The 13,170-nt window shown below is 39.9% G+C and overlaps 1 protein-coding gene across 2 annotated transcripts; it reads right to left on the minus strand.

Annotated features, from left to right (window-relative positions):
• Positions 1–226: 226 nt before the first annotated feature.
• On the minus strand, positions 227–12,165 carry mideasa (mitotic deacetylase associated SANT domain protein a). 2 transcript variants are annotated; one of them, XM_041976133.1, is made up of 13 exons: positions 11,718–12,165; positions 9,594–11,290; positions 8,080–8,295; positions 5,676–6,018; positions 5,509–5,575; positions 5,276–5,418; positions 5,078–5,181; positions 4,851–4,926; positions 4,625–4,713; positions 4,015–4,158; positions 3,453–3,581; positions 3,096–3,253; positions 227–1,165 (listed from the first exon to the last, which is right to left on the minus strand). In XM_041976133.1, exons 2-13 carry the CDS (start codon positions 11,040–11,042, stop codon positions 907–909), a joined length of 3,177 nt encoding a protein of 1,058 aa, XP_041832067.1. In that variant the 5' UTR covers positions 11,043–11,290; positions 11,718–12,165; the 3' UTR covers positions 227–906. The 2 variants fall into 2 exon arrangements, with proteins under 2 accessions (XP_041832067.1, XP_041832066.1); XM_041976132.1 differs by having other exon boundaries at positions 8,080–8,298; positions 11,718–12,164.
• Between the last annotated feature and the right edge of the window lie 1,005 nt (positions 12,166–13,170).

A 13,170-nucleotide genomic window follows, 5' to 3' on the forward strand; every position in this document is an offset into this window, starting at 1 on the left:
CGGAAAATAAGCTTGCAGCATTTGAAGATTGGGGATTCTAACGTTATCCAGGAAATATCTCAGTCATCTTTATTTCACTGAAAATGGTCCAAGAAACGCTTGTAAAGTGCAGCTCCACAATGAATATCTGCCTCCATCTGCTGGTTCAACATTTTCTTGCAATTATATGTTGACCATTTTGTTGCAACCAATCAATCAATAACTGAATAAATAAATAAAACACGGCTCAGAACAATAGGTATTTTAATACACTTTTCCGACTCATTATTCATATTGAAGCCAACATGATTATTCTTTATATTACCAAAATCATTGCAAGTGATGTATCATAAATATATGGCAATCTCAAATATACTTATTTTTGTACATATTCATTTCAAAAGGTCCTTTGTAAAAATTGTAAAATTAAAAAAAAAAAAACTAACACTGAACAAAATCTGCTAAATTTAACAAACTGGAGTTTTTTTTAGATACATGCTTTACAATTTCATTAAAAATTGTATCTACTGTAAAGGTCAAATATGACCTTATTTTACTGCATAAGAGAAATCTTAAGGAAAATGTAAAATAATCTGGCATATTTTCAATTAAATAAAGGCTATAAAAAGGCAATATTGGCAAAAGCAGGATGATACAGTTTAAGTGCATTTAGAAAAATATGAATCTTAATGGTACATTTGGGAAAATGTGGAGTGTGACTGCCAGTTTGATGGTGTAAAGCTAAATAATGGTCAACCAGAGACAGTTTTGGTCAGGAGAGCAGTGTGCAGATTAACAGGAAGACTTGAAAATCCTTCGTCTTGTGCTTACTCTCCTTGCATCATTTTCAACCCCCTTACTCCTCACTTTGTTCGTTATCTCTGCTTCCCATCTCCTCATTAGTTTTTCTCCTGGTTTTCTTGCTGCTCAGTGCCAGTCTTCATCGTCATCATCCTCGCCTTCAGATGAGTCTTCTTGGCTGCTGATCTCCGCCTGCTGCTTCACTCCGTTACCGTTTCCAGCCTGATGAGCCGCGGCAGCAGCTGCCGCCGCCGCCGCTGCCGCCACCTTCCTGGCTCGAGCCGCTCGCTCCTCCTCTTCTTTCTGACGCAGCGCTGCAGCCTTCTTCTCTTGCTCGGCATGACTCTTCATGTGGGCACTTCGACTCTTCACTTTATAAAACACCCTGTATGGAAAGATAATAATGCAGCATTAGACGCCGCAGCAGCAGTTTGAAATGAAGCAGCAGAAATTCACATTTTCTAAATGACACGCCCCCAGTTTTTTTTTTTTTTTTTTGTAACAGAACATTTACAGAAGGGATATAAACATATAAAACAGGACATATTGACACAACAGTAATTAACAAGATAACTATTACAACAGATGTGATGCTCAAGGGTCTAAAATAGGTTTTTTAAGGACACAGTTCTAATTACCTTAGAAATTGAGCTAAATTTAAGATGATCTACATAAACATTAAATGATATTAAGAATGCACTAAAATTAGGTGTATGATACTGAAATTTGGAGGTGTGGATATCATATTTCCCATAGATTACAAACAAATTAGTATTGTATAACTTATCAGTCTTCAAGGTCCCTTGTCTCTATACCACATAACACATGCATGTTTTTATGGAGACAATCATGCCTTTTCTATAAAAACAAAAAAAGCTCATCAAATCAGTCCATAAGATTTTTCTATAAGTGTGTTTACATCCACTCGCTAGCATGTGACGCGGTCCGTAAAGCACAACTCAGCTGCAACGTCGAGCGGCAACCTGGAAGAAAAAGTTGTGACATGCTGTTTCTGAGATGCTGCTATGCAGCGACGGCTCCAGAAATGCACATAAATGTCACTGTGCCATCAAAAGAGTCAGAAGCGTCGAGTTTTAAGGTGGGAAAGTTACGTAGTGCGTCTTTAAAGACCCTGTTCTCTGCTCGAAGGTCTACAGTTTATATTTCACTTCCTTGTTTTCTTTGATTCTGCTGTTTTAACCTCTTAAAATTCTGCAATTTTCACCTAAAATATGATTTTATGGATAAAAGACTTTTTCTTTAGAGTACTTTTACCAGATCCTTGCTGATGTAACAACCAGTTATGTTTCAGTATCATCCCCTACTGGAGTACAGTATGGCCCAAGGTAAATTGCATTAGGGACTGGTCTAAAATAAGTGTTTACTGTATCTATAGCTATGACTGTAGCCTGGAAAGGTATACACCCATTATATATCAGAAATCGTAGCTTTCCAGTGGTGCATAACATGTAAATACTTGGAAGGGAGCCTGAGTAAAATGCATATTTATACATCATGTCCCACCCACAGGATGTCTGGTACCAACGGTTTAATGTACAACCCCTGTGTTTAAGGGACAGGGGTTTTCTATGGTTACCACAATGAATAAAGGCATTTAATTGTTTTTTTTTTTTTAAAAACTGTCATAATGCTGCACATTATCTTTAACTTTTGTATTATTATGGTCCAAACACTTACAGCTACAGTACAGCTGAAATTTTATTTAAATAATAGGTAACTTTTTTTTTATTATTTTTTCTGAGTGTGACACATTACCCAAAAGTGAAAACATAGCAAAAAATCCCTTTGGCTTGTATTTTATCATTTTTACAAAAATCATGGTAGTACAAGCCAAGTGAACATCGGTGAGCATGATAAGCGAATGGGTATGTAAAGATGCATGCTCAGAGTCACTGGTCTGTTGCATCTGCAGAGGACATTGTTGTAACTGTTTGTACAGAGTTTCTGTATGAAGAACAAGTTCACATTGCATGACGTTTGATTAACGACCCTGTATCTACTTGGGGAATGAAAACCTTGTGCAACCCCTGTGTTATCTGGCACCACCCTCAAGGGGGCAGGGACCCCACAGTGGAAGCTACTGGCTTATACCACAATTGATTTGTGGTTATATATTACATTTGGCCTGCATTTCTGCATATGGTTATCCATATCCGAACATCTGAATTTTTTACACGATAAAAAGACCTGCAGTTTATATTTGAGTTGAAGGGAGGTTTAGCCTAGCAAATATAAAAATATCAAGACTTGTTTTATGTCTACATTTGAACGTGGGTCAGTGGGAGCTAGTTTACCTGTTACATTTTTTGCATGGAAACACAGCATCGGGGTCCTGCGGTGGCTTCATTGGCGCTTTGCTCTTCTTCACTGCAGGTTCGGCCCGAGGCCTGTGAGGTACTGATGAGTGATAAACCTCCTTATTCACAGTGTCCGGGACCAGATCTTTCCCTGCCTGAAGCAACAGGAATACACAGGGGTTGACTGGAGGAGCACTGCACACCTAGTCTGCTTGATCCATATTCATCAGTATTTCAGTTGAAATAACAACAAAATCACTGTAACTAATCATTTCTTAACCTCATAATAAAGGAGTCTGACGTGTGTTTGGCAGTTGTGTGAGAATGTGTGTGTATTATCAGTGAAATACTTACATAGTCGTGAACCTGTAGTGACCGAACAACGCTAGCTTGCTGGATGCTGTCATAGCTCTCGCAAAAAGAAACAGTTTTTTTTTCACCTTCATTGGCCTCGCTGTGAGCGTATTTTGACTGATGTGAGCTCTGTAATGAATCACAGTGACATCAGATTGTTGTTGGAGAAGCAGGAACAATTTAGTAGAGATCTGTTTCCCCTCACGCTGTCTTCATATACCATTTTATTCATTAATCAAAGCCACTTCATTAAAATTTCCCTGCCTCTGCGTCCATGATCTGCATGATTGCCTGAATCTCATACACATTCTATGCATGTACTACATGTAGAAAGCATGTGTCATATTTCCTAAAGGTATCACACCTGCTACCAGATCTATACTATCAGATTTTAGGGTTCCCACTTGACAAGAATACTACACCACCACCATCTTTACCTTAATTTTGAACAATTTGCCAAACTGTTCTTTTTCTACAAAAACATTTTCTAATACACAGAAAGAAACTTTTTTTTATTATTATTCCTCAAGCTTGAAAAGAAAAAGGTAAGACTCCCCTCTACCTTTATGTCCACCACAGCCTCCGCTTGCTTTTCCAGGGGTGAATCTGGAGGGCCGAAGGTTAAGATGCCATTGCGACCGATCTTCACCTGCTTCTTGTATGTATAGTAGAACTCCACACATTGAGCTACAGTCTTAGTCTGCACCTATAAATGGTTCAAGAGACATCCACATGCAGAGTTTTTCTTAAGGATAAACTAAACACTTTAATGCAAACTCCTTACAGAATTTCCATGAACAGGTTTTTTTCCCTACAGCATTTATGTACACATCATTTAAATACACAAATTAGAAAAGTCTCTGGTTATGCCATTGCTATTGTTTTCTATAAAGCAGACTTCCTGCCACAAAGAGGATGTGATTTATTCAGCCTGATTGTCTTTTCTTTTGAACTTTTAGGAACTTTAAGGTTTTAGCCTCTTCCTGAAAGAACAGCATCCTCTTCCTGTCTGCAAAAACACATTTTCCATTACAAGCAAATACAGTAAATGTTGCTAATCTAAACCCTCATCATCACTATGTAATTATCAAAATTCCTCAATCTATCTAAAGGAAGCTTTTTTTCTTGTCTTCATCATTTAAAAAAATAAAAAAATAAATAAACAAGTTTACCAGTTTCTGCACCATGAAGAAATCCTTCCTGTAGGCAGAAATCCCCTTATTGAAGTAATTCTTCTCTTCTACAGTCCAGCTGTCAGAGCCTGGGAGAAAAACAGATGTAGACAAGCCACACACACACCTTTGATGAAAAACAAGGAAACTTTTAAAGAGAAACTGCACAATCAAAATAAAGAGAAATACAGGAAATAAATCGGGGGAAATGATAAAGCATTTTCACCTGAGTAGTGATAATTTGCCAGGTGATGGTCTTTGTGGAAAATAGGGTCTTGAAGCATCAAACGTTCCAGTGTTTCCTTTAGATGAACATCATAGTGGGCAAAAATCCAATTATAGAACACTTAAAAGTTATTTGGGTAAAATAATCATATCTAAAAAAAAAATTGCACCTTAATAAACATGTTCTTGCTAACTGAATCTACTAAATAATCCAGTCACTTTACTCACAAGGAAATTGCCTCCACATTCATGTAAACAGTGTAAAACCAGCTCCTGATTGGTTCCTCCTCCACTGAAAACGCTTGAACATGCCACATTCATCAAGTCCCCCACTGAAAAAAGAAAACATGGGGAAGTTGTCAGAAAGCTCAAACAAGTTAAACAACAAAGCCGTCAATAGATCAAATACGATAAAAAGATGCTAACTGCTCTCCTGGTTGCCACATTTCAGGCTGGAATCATCCAACGGAAGCCAAACCAAGTTGGCTTTGTGCTGGTCAAACTGGGAGGAAAGTGGATCTTGTAAATCTGGAATTTCTGCCTGGTATTGCTGCCCGATGTTGATACGCCTGGACACCAACACAAAGTGTGGAGTTACAGAGATGTAAGCGACACTGATAAAAGTAAAAAGCTACTCAGATGGATGAAGTGAAACTCACGGTTCAAGGCTCACAGGTGCAGCATCAGCGATCAAAGGCAAGACTGGAGGAGTAACCTCTGAAGTCGCTGAAAAATAAAAGTTATAAAAACTTACACACGGTTTTGGAGAGCTCCTTTGGTCTAAGTTATTCATAAACACAAGACCTGAGCAGTAACTGGGACTTACAGGAATGCAACAAGCTACGTGTTGCAGACTTTGGCGTGGCTGGAGGTGGCAGGATTTGGTTGCTTACAGCAATATTGGTGAGGAAGGTGGAGAAGTAAAGCCCCGTGCCCGTTCGTACAGGAGACAGGATGGGTGGAGGAGTGTATGGAGGCAGAGCATGAGGGTTGTCTGGCAAGCGAACTGGAGAGCGAAGGTTGCTCTGGTAAGAAGTAATGCTGGGATAGACGGATGGAGGGATGAAGGTAGATGCTTTGGGAGAAGGAATGATAAGCGGCTCGGGACGAGGCCGACGCTTAAATTTAACTTTTCCATCTTCACCCAGTCCTGAATCATGTTCCTCATCCTGGATCAAGAGGGATTGATAGGACTTTTAGAGTTAAAGAAACATTATGCTTTGCTTTGATGCACAGATCAACCTGCTAGTGTACATAAATATCTGTTCACATCAAAACTCAGACCAGCGTTAATACATTCAATTCTGTTTATTGGTTAAAACATTTTGTTAGCCAGTTATTCGTTTCAACTGAATTTGTAGTCGCTATACTTACCATAAATTCCAGGAATAAAAGGAGGAAACACAGATTACTTCTTGTATTTGTAGCGTTTGACCTTATAAGTGATATCACTGAAAGAGGTGAAGCATGGGGAGGTTTACCTGTCAAAGGGTAACAATCTAAAAGAACCTATTTTGTGAAGACAACCAAAGGTCATTTAAGTTCTGTGTAAAAGAAACCTTGTGAGTGTAAATGGTTGCATTTGTTTGATTTCAGATGTGTTTATTGGTTCAGTACTGGTTAACTGTTAAGTTATGTCACTTTTCTTCAGATTATTTTTTTGTATATTATTCGTTACAATACGATGGGGTGTAAAAGTAAAGACTTAAAGAAAATGTGCAAAAATGATGGATCGTTTTGTGACGCGGAACAATCGGATCAGAGTCTCTCCACTATGTACATAGCAAACATGGTCCAAGAAGGTCGTCTGGTTTGATAAATTGCCTTTTTTTCCCACCACCAGTATGGCTGGAAGCACAAACGTGGTTGTTTATTTTGGAAAACGAAGGCAATGGGAACCACTATGAGAAGAAGTAGAGATGAACAAGCATGTCCAGTTTAGACAACAGTATTCCCTCATGTCTGTGGTCATCTTTCAGTGAGAGGAAATGAACAAAGAATACAAGATGCTCACTTTTCCTTCCAGATGCACCAAAGTTGAACTTCAGTGTAATGTGGTAAAAAAAAAAAGATCTCTAATTCAACATGGCCCAACAAGGCAACTAGGGGTGTCACAAATAGATTTTTTTTTGTATGATTATAGTCAAAGAAATAATACCAGCTTTAAAGTTAGCAAAATTTATTTTTTTCCTAATTAATTTCCCAACACTATAAATGTGTAAAATCATATGAACGCTCCTTATAGGTCTTTAACTGTAGATTTCTCTCAGAGAAAACAAACTGAAAAGGCTACAGGACCACTGAGGATAAAAATGTTTTTGAACATTTCCTATAAAACTAAAATGATCATTTTAAAACCAACAAAAAAATAATAAATTATTAAACAAACTAAACAAAAAAAAACTTCTAGCTAGCTTTTGACTTCCAGCTGTCTTTTAGCAGACTAGCTGCTGTTTAAAACAAATATTACCTCAAGGAGGAAAATAAATAAACAAGACTATATATCTGTAATAACTAAAAGACGTCGACAGTAAGTCGGCAGCTTTGCAACAGAAGCAGCAACCTGCAGAGTTGAGCTTATCTGCAGTTATGATTCAGACATCATCTTTTATGGAAAGTCAACTATTGAGGGAAGATTCTGGTTAATTAATCAGAACGTTAAATGTTGTGATTAACTGTGAAATGAAGTCATCCTGTCATCCCTACTGTCAACTTATATGATGATGTTGAAATGATAATGAACATCTCTGAGACTGATACCATAAAACCCCTTCAGTTGTCTTCATGACGATGATCAGATATTTAGAACAGCCTGTAAACAAGTAACTCCTCCCTTTCTTTGAAATGTCTTGTCTTTTTCAATGCTGTGATCCACAAAAGCTAAATGTGTTTTTCAAGCTTCTGGAGCTAGTGAGACAGGTTATTGACAAACTCACAACCCACGCAACTGGGTCAGCTTTCAGAAGCATATCTCTGTTTCTCTATAGAAAATCTGGAAGGATTTTAGTAGCCATGACAGGTTTAATTTTGGGAGGAATAGCACTTTTAGACTGTTGTGACGTAGTTAGTGGAGAATCTGGATAAATATGAACACTGTAAATGTGCAAGCTTAAAATCTCAGGGTTTCTATGAAGTTGATAATAAAGTAACCGCTAATCATCCAACATACTGACATGGTTGCTGCTACCAATGACTTCAAATTGACTAAGATTAAATGAAAAAAAAACAACCTGGCCAAAAGTCTCTGTCGCGGTGTTACGGAGCGATCGCCGACGAGCCACGATGACAGAAGGTTTGCGGTCCGACTGTCCTGCGTGCCGCTCAGCCTGGCTGAGACGTCCCTGCACCCAGCCGCCCTGGGGATCTGCCTGGCTCTTGTGCACGGGCACCGACACGGGGATGACCAGAGGCACTATGGTGGCTTGTCTGCCAGAGGGATTGTCCTCCTGCTGAGACACAAGATGAGATGGAAAAGAGAAAATCATAGAAAGTCAGGTCAGGAAAGTAGACGGGAAAATTGAAAAAAGGAGTAAGAAGAATACAAAAAAAAAAACGCTACAATTTCAAATAAACTTCAACAGTGATTCATTTCATACTTAATGAGACGTGACTACAAGTTGAAATTGAGCCTTTTTTGCTTAAATAAATGATTGATTAATAATTGTTCTCAAGCTTAGATATAGAATTAATTGCCCATTAATACTTTAGTTGATGGCTTTAAAGTGTCTGTTGAATTTAACACAATGACTACATGTTTCTCTTTTCAAAGCATGAACCAGACTGTTGCAAGAGTACACGTTTCAGTCACGCAGAGATGTGTGCCCTGGTATTTCTGGTCAAGCTGATAAAACTTTCAGCAACCCTAAATACCACCAGTGGCAGTAAAAGAAAAAAAAACACAAATCAGATTTATGATTTAAATTTGAGGTGCAGTAAGACAAGACACCTGCAAGATATCTCCTGACCCAGATAAGCAGTGCTTGCAAACCACAAAACAGCTCTGGGTTGTGAAAGCTGCACTAAACCTGTTTGGGGAGAACAGGAGTGTAACTTTGCAGGTTGACAGCTCGGCCCCTCCCTGCTTCCACTGAATGACTGGGGAAAGGCCTGAGGAATGTGGAGGTGTGCAGACATGCAGCTGCTTCAACTGTACATCCAGTGTGCATGTTCTGCATGAATCCCACAACAAGCCTCTTAACTCCTTCAGGACAGAGAAGTTTATGTACTTCTGTTTACTGTCAGTGCACCAAAACTGCTAAAGACAAAACAAAGATGAACCTCTCAGTGGGTGTGCCTCTTACAATGTAAACATTGTAATTCCTGAGTAATACAAGAGTCATCTTTCTTACAAAGATTACGACAATTTCTTTTCAATCCAAACAATAAAATAATGAATTATAGCTGATATTGCAGGTTGCAGTTCAAATGTGTATGTATAGCATGCATACTTGCAATAGCTGAGACTCACCAGCAGTGGGAGTTGAGTAAACAAATGCAAAAAAAAAGGATTGTGTAAACCATAAGGAAGTTCTACATAGAAACAGGGCTCTTCCTCTTTGTACAGCTGTTTGACAACGTCTCCAGATGAGAAAACTTACTGTTACTTATATAAATGAATTACTTTTGCTGTTCACTTGAGTATACTCAACCTAGATTAACTATAGTGCTGTTTCACTGTATTTGTGTTGTAGCTAATAATAAATTAGGTACATCAAAATGATGAGTGATTGTTTCTTGTTCTCACCTTGACAGTTTTAGCAGGCAGAGACTCCATTTCTGATGCCTTCTGGGCAAGAGTCTCCAAGTTGATCTCCTTCGAAGCTCTTCTTCTCCTGCGCGTGACCTGGATGACCCCTCCTGTTGGCGCTTGGCTTTCTCCTCCTCTTGCAGCTGGCACTCCTGAAACTCCATTTTGAGAAGGTGGTGGCTCTTTGGAAGCTTGAGACCAGATATTTGTTGAAGGGGGACTCAAAGGAGACTGACCCTCTCTAGAAAGGCGACGCGAGCGCCGAGGGGCTGCTGGTGCGCCGTCTGTTGGGTTTGTGGTAACCTTATCAGGGCATGGATCAGATACAGCTGATGAATCGCAGGTTTGAACTTCTGGTTGCAGCTCCAACTCCTCTAATCGGAGGTCTTCTTTGTTAGCCCTGGTGTCAGGTGGACGAGGCTCAGGAGGCTGATAAGATCCCACGTTTTGGGTTTGCTGTTGTTGTTTTCGCTGCCCCTGTGGTTGTGTTGTTTCTTGCTGTGGCACATTTTGTAGCTGCAACTGCTGTTGCTGCTGGATTTGCTGAATTTGTTGTTGTCGCTCCTGTAGTTGTTGCTGGTGATATTGTTGCTGCATCTGCAGCTGTTGCTGCTGCATTTGATGCTGTTGGATTTGCTGTTGCTGCAAATGTTGCTGCTGCTGTTGCATTTGAATATGATGCTGTTGATGCAGCTGTTGTTGCTGCTGCTGCTGTTGGTGATGATGCATTTGTTGCTGCTGCTGCATCTGGTGCAGAAGTTGCTGCTGTGATTTAGGCTGCTCACCATAACCCAGATTTGGCATTGGCTTATTCCCTGGGAAAACAGAGTAATATCCAGATGGAAACTGTTGCTTGCTGGGTCTGAATGATGGCTGGAAGGTCTGCAACATGGGTCTTGGCAAGGCATGGGATTGCACATTTGGCTGGCCCTGGAGCTCCACGCCATGTTGATAAGCTTGTAGTTTAGCCTGATGCATTGCAGTGGCAGCATGTTGCTCCCACTCAAGCCCCCTCCCTTGAGCTTGAGCCTGGGTGGCATCTCTGTAAACTTCCACAGGAGCTGGAAGCTGGTTTTCTCCTCCCATTGACATAGCTACACCTTCATGAACTCCTTTTGGGAAGGGCATCTGACTCCTGACGTTTACCCCACTCACATAAGAGCCAAAGCTCTGTTCCCAGACTGGAGCTTCCTGGGACCAGCTGGGCGCCTGTATGGAGTCCTGCATCCATTTCACTTGGGAAGCCTGTTGTTGATAATGCGGTAGACTTTGAGGCCCTTTCTCTGGGTTATAAACACCGGAGGTGCTGGCAGAGTCACTGTGGCCTGACTTTAAAGCTGGAGGTCCCATACCATAATAAACTTCCCCTGAATGCTGCACAGCCTCTTTCATAGCTGCAGTCTGATGCTTACTTTTGTCAGTATTAACTTGAGAAGGAAGACTCATACTAATATATTATGGTTAAAAAAAAACAGAAGTCAAAGCCCTTAGTCTGGATTTTTAAACGTGCAAAACTTGATTAGTGCCTCTGTAGTGTGCTTTCAATTGCCTGCGATCAAGAAATTCTTTATTTGTGTATACAGAGGTATCTAGAAGGAAACATAAATCCCAAAGGAAAGTGCAAGGGAAATGTAACCCTCCTTCAGAAATCAAATCTGAGGTCCATTCTTCTCATACTCTTCAGGGAGCCAGACCTTACAAGAGGGAAAGAAGTCAGACATTAGTTTTTGTAGAAAGACAAGAGTAGAGAGTTGTTAGTCGATTTACAGTCAACAAAAGCAAAAAGGAAACTGAGGCCTACACCAGCAGACACTCCTGTCTGTAAAGTGAAATTATTAAAGACATCAGAGAAAACCTGTATTTCGTTATAAACGTCCAAGCGCGTGCAAAGACCAAATTACAAGCCGGGGTTTTGAGGCGCCAGGCAACAGCAAGTTGCTCACAGTGTAGCTGCCATTTGGCATAACAAGAAATACAGGAAACGAAGGGGCTCGTGCAATCTCCTGAGCGATAGCCAGTCGTGCAATGTTACAAATAAGCAATAAGGAAGCGTTGGATGAGCTCGGTGCTGTTAAGCAATACGACAAATTAGTGAGCATTACTTAAAGACAGTTTCAATACCTTTTCAATTGTGCACAGAAGTCTCCATGATCAGCTCCATGAAGTCACTTTGGTTTCGATCAAAGTCGACTGCATGCAGCTCCATGAAGGGATTGGGCGCAGCAAATGTCATAACTCTGACAACTTTCCATCGAGTTTCGCTGCGCGCAATATGGCGAACAGGCGACTTAGCAATCCCACGGAAAGATACACCAAAGTCCGGAGGAGCAGCAAAGGCTTTTTAACGCCGTAGTTACAATGTTGCACACTGTATCCGTGAAACCGTGCACTTCCAGGAAAACATGTCCACAACTTTCTCCTTGCATCAACGAGTAAACCACACATGAGACGGTGAACGTGTGAAAACGCTGCCGTGCTGCGGCCTGTGCTGGTATTTCCGCAGATTTAAAAGTTGCTGTCGTGGAGTTGCGCGGGTTCAACGTGTCCTGTTAAGGTTTGTCCGGTTCGTGTGAAGCGCAGAGTAACTGCGCAATTGCGCAGAAAATTTGACAACCACAAACGCACCGCCTCACCCCAAAACAGCTCAACTCACATCCTGTTATCCAATCCGATTGTCTAGCCACGCCCATCGCCGTATCCGTGTACGTTTGTTTTGTTGTCCCGGCTGCCCCGGATGCAAAGACTGATCACGGAAGTCGGCCAAGCGTTTCTATATGCTGCAGTCATCGACATTATTATAAAATATTTTCAAAATCAGGCTATTACTCCATGAGTTCAAAAGCTATTTTCCTTCTTTGAATAGTTAAGTTCTACCCATATGGTTTTTAACACTGCATTCTCTTAAAAGCAGATTTATGACATTTTTTAAAAGTTAGGATCGTTCATTGTTTATTTGGTTTTCATGACCTTAACCTTTTCCTTCTCTTTTTCTGTTAGGCATTTTTGTCAGGTTATTTTTGTTTATTCTAAAAAGGTTATGCATCACTGATTTTGCACATAATCTATAAAAAAAATGGTTGTGGATCGTTTGGGGTCATTGTGTTACTTTGTCCAGTGGATTGGTTTGAAGCCTTTAGTTTCCCATTTTGCTGTCACCATCTTAGGATTTTTGGACTTAATGACACTTTATATCTATTGGGAAGTGGCCACAAAACTCCCTCTTCTCATACATTTAATTATGCATAACTTAGAACACCAATAAAGCTTCAACAACTGAATCATAAAAAAGATCCTTTCTGAATACAACTGTTGTGAATGAACAAATTTTTGTTACAGAGACAGCTGTTTTGTCCTTTTAACTTCCTTTAACTCTTCAATGTATAACAGGATATAAAGTTGGATATGTGGATGACAGAAACTGCAGATTCTGTTTAATTCTGTTAAATTCTACTGTATTTGTGTGGCACTAATTCACAGCTAAATCAATTCATGCAGTTTTAAAGACAGTCCAATACAATTCATTGTCCTCCAATTATAACCGAATTTAAACAAATCTGTTATATGTTCTACATGA

Source organism: Melanotaenia boesemani, chromosome 22 (genome assembly GCF_017639745.1).
Source record: "Melanotaenia boesemani isolate fMelBoe1 chromosome 22, fMelBoe1.pri, whole genome shotgun sequence".
Classification (NCBI taxonomy): Eukaryota; Metazoa; Chordata; class Actinopteri; order Atheriniformes; family Melanotaeniidae; genus Melanotaenia; species Melanotaenia boesemani.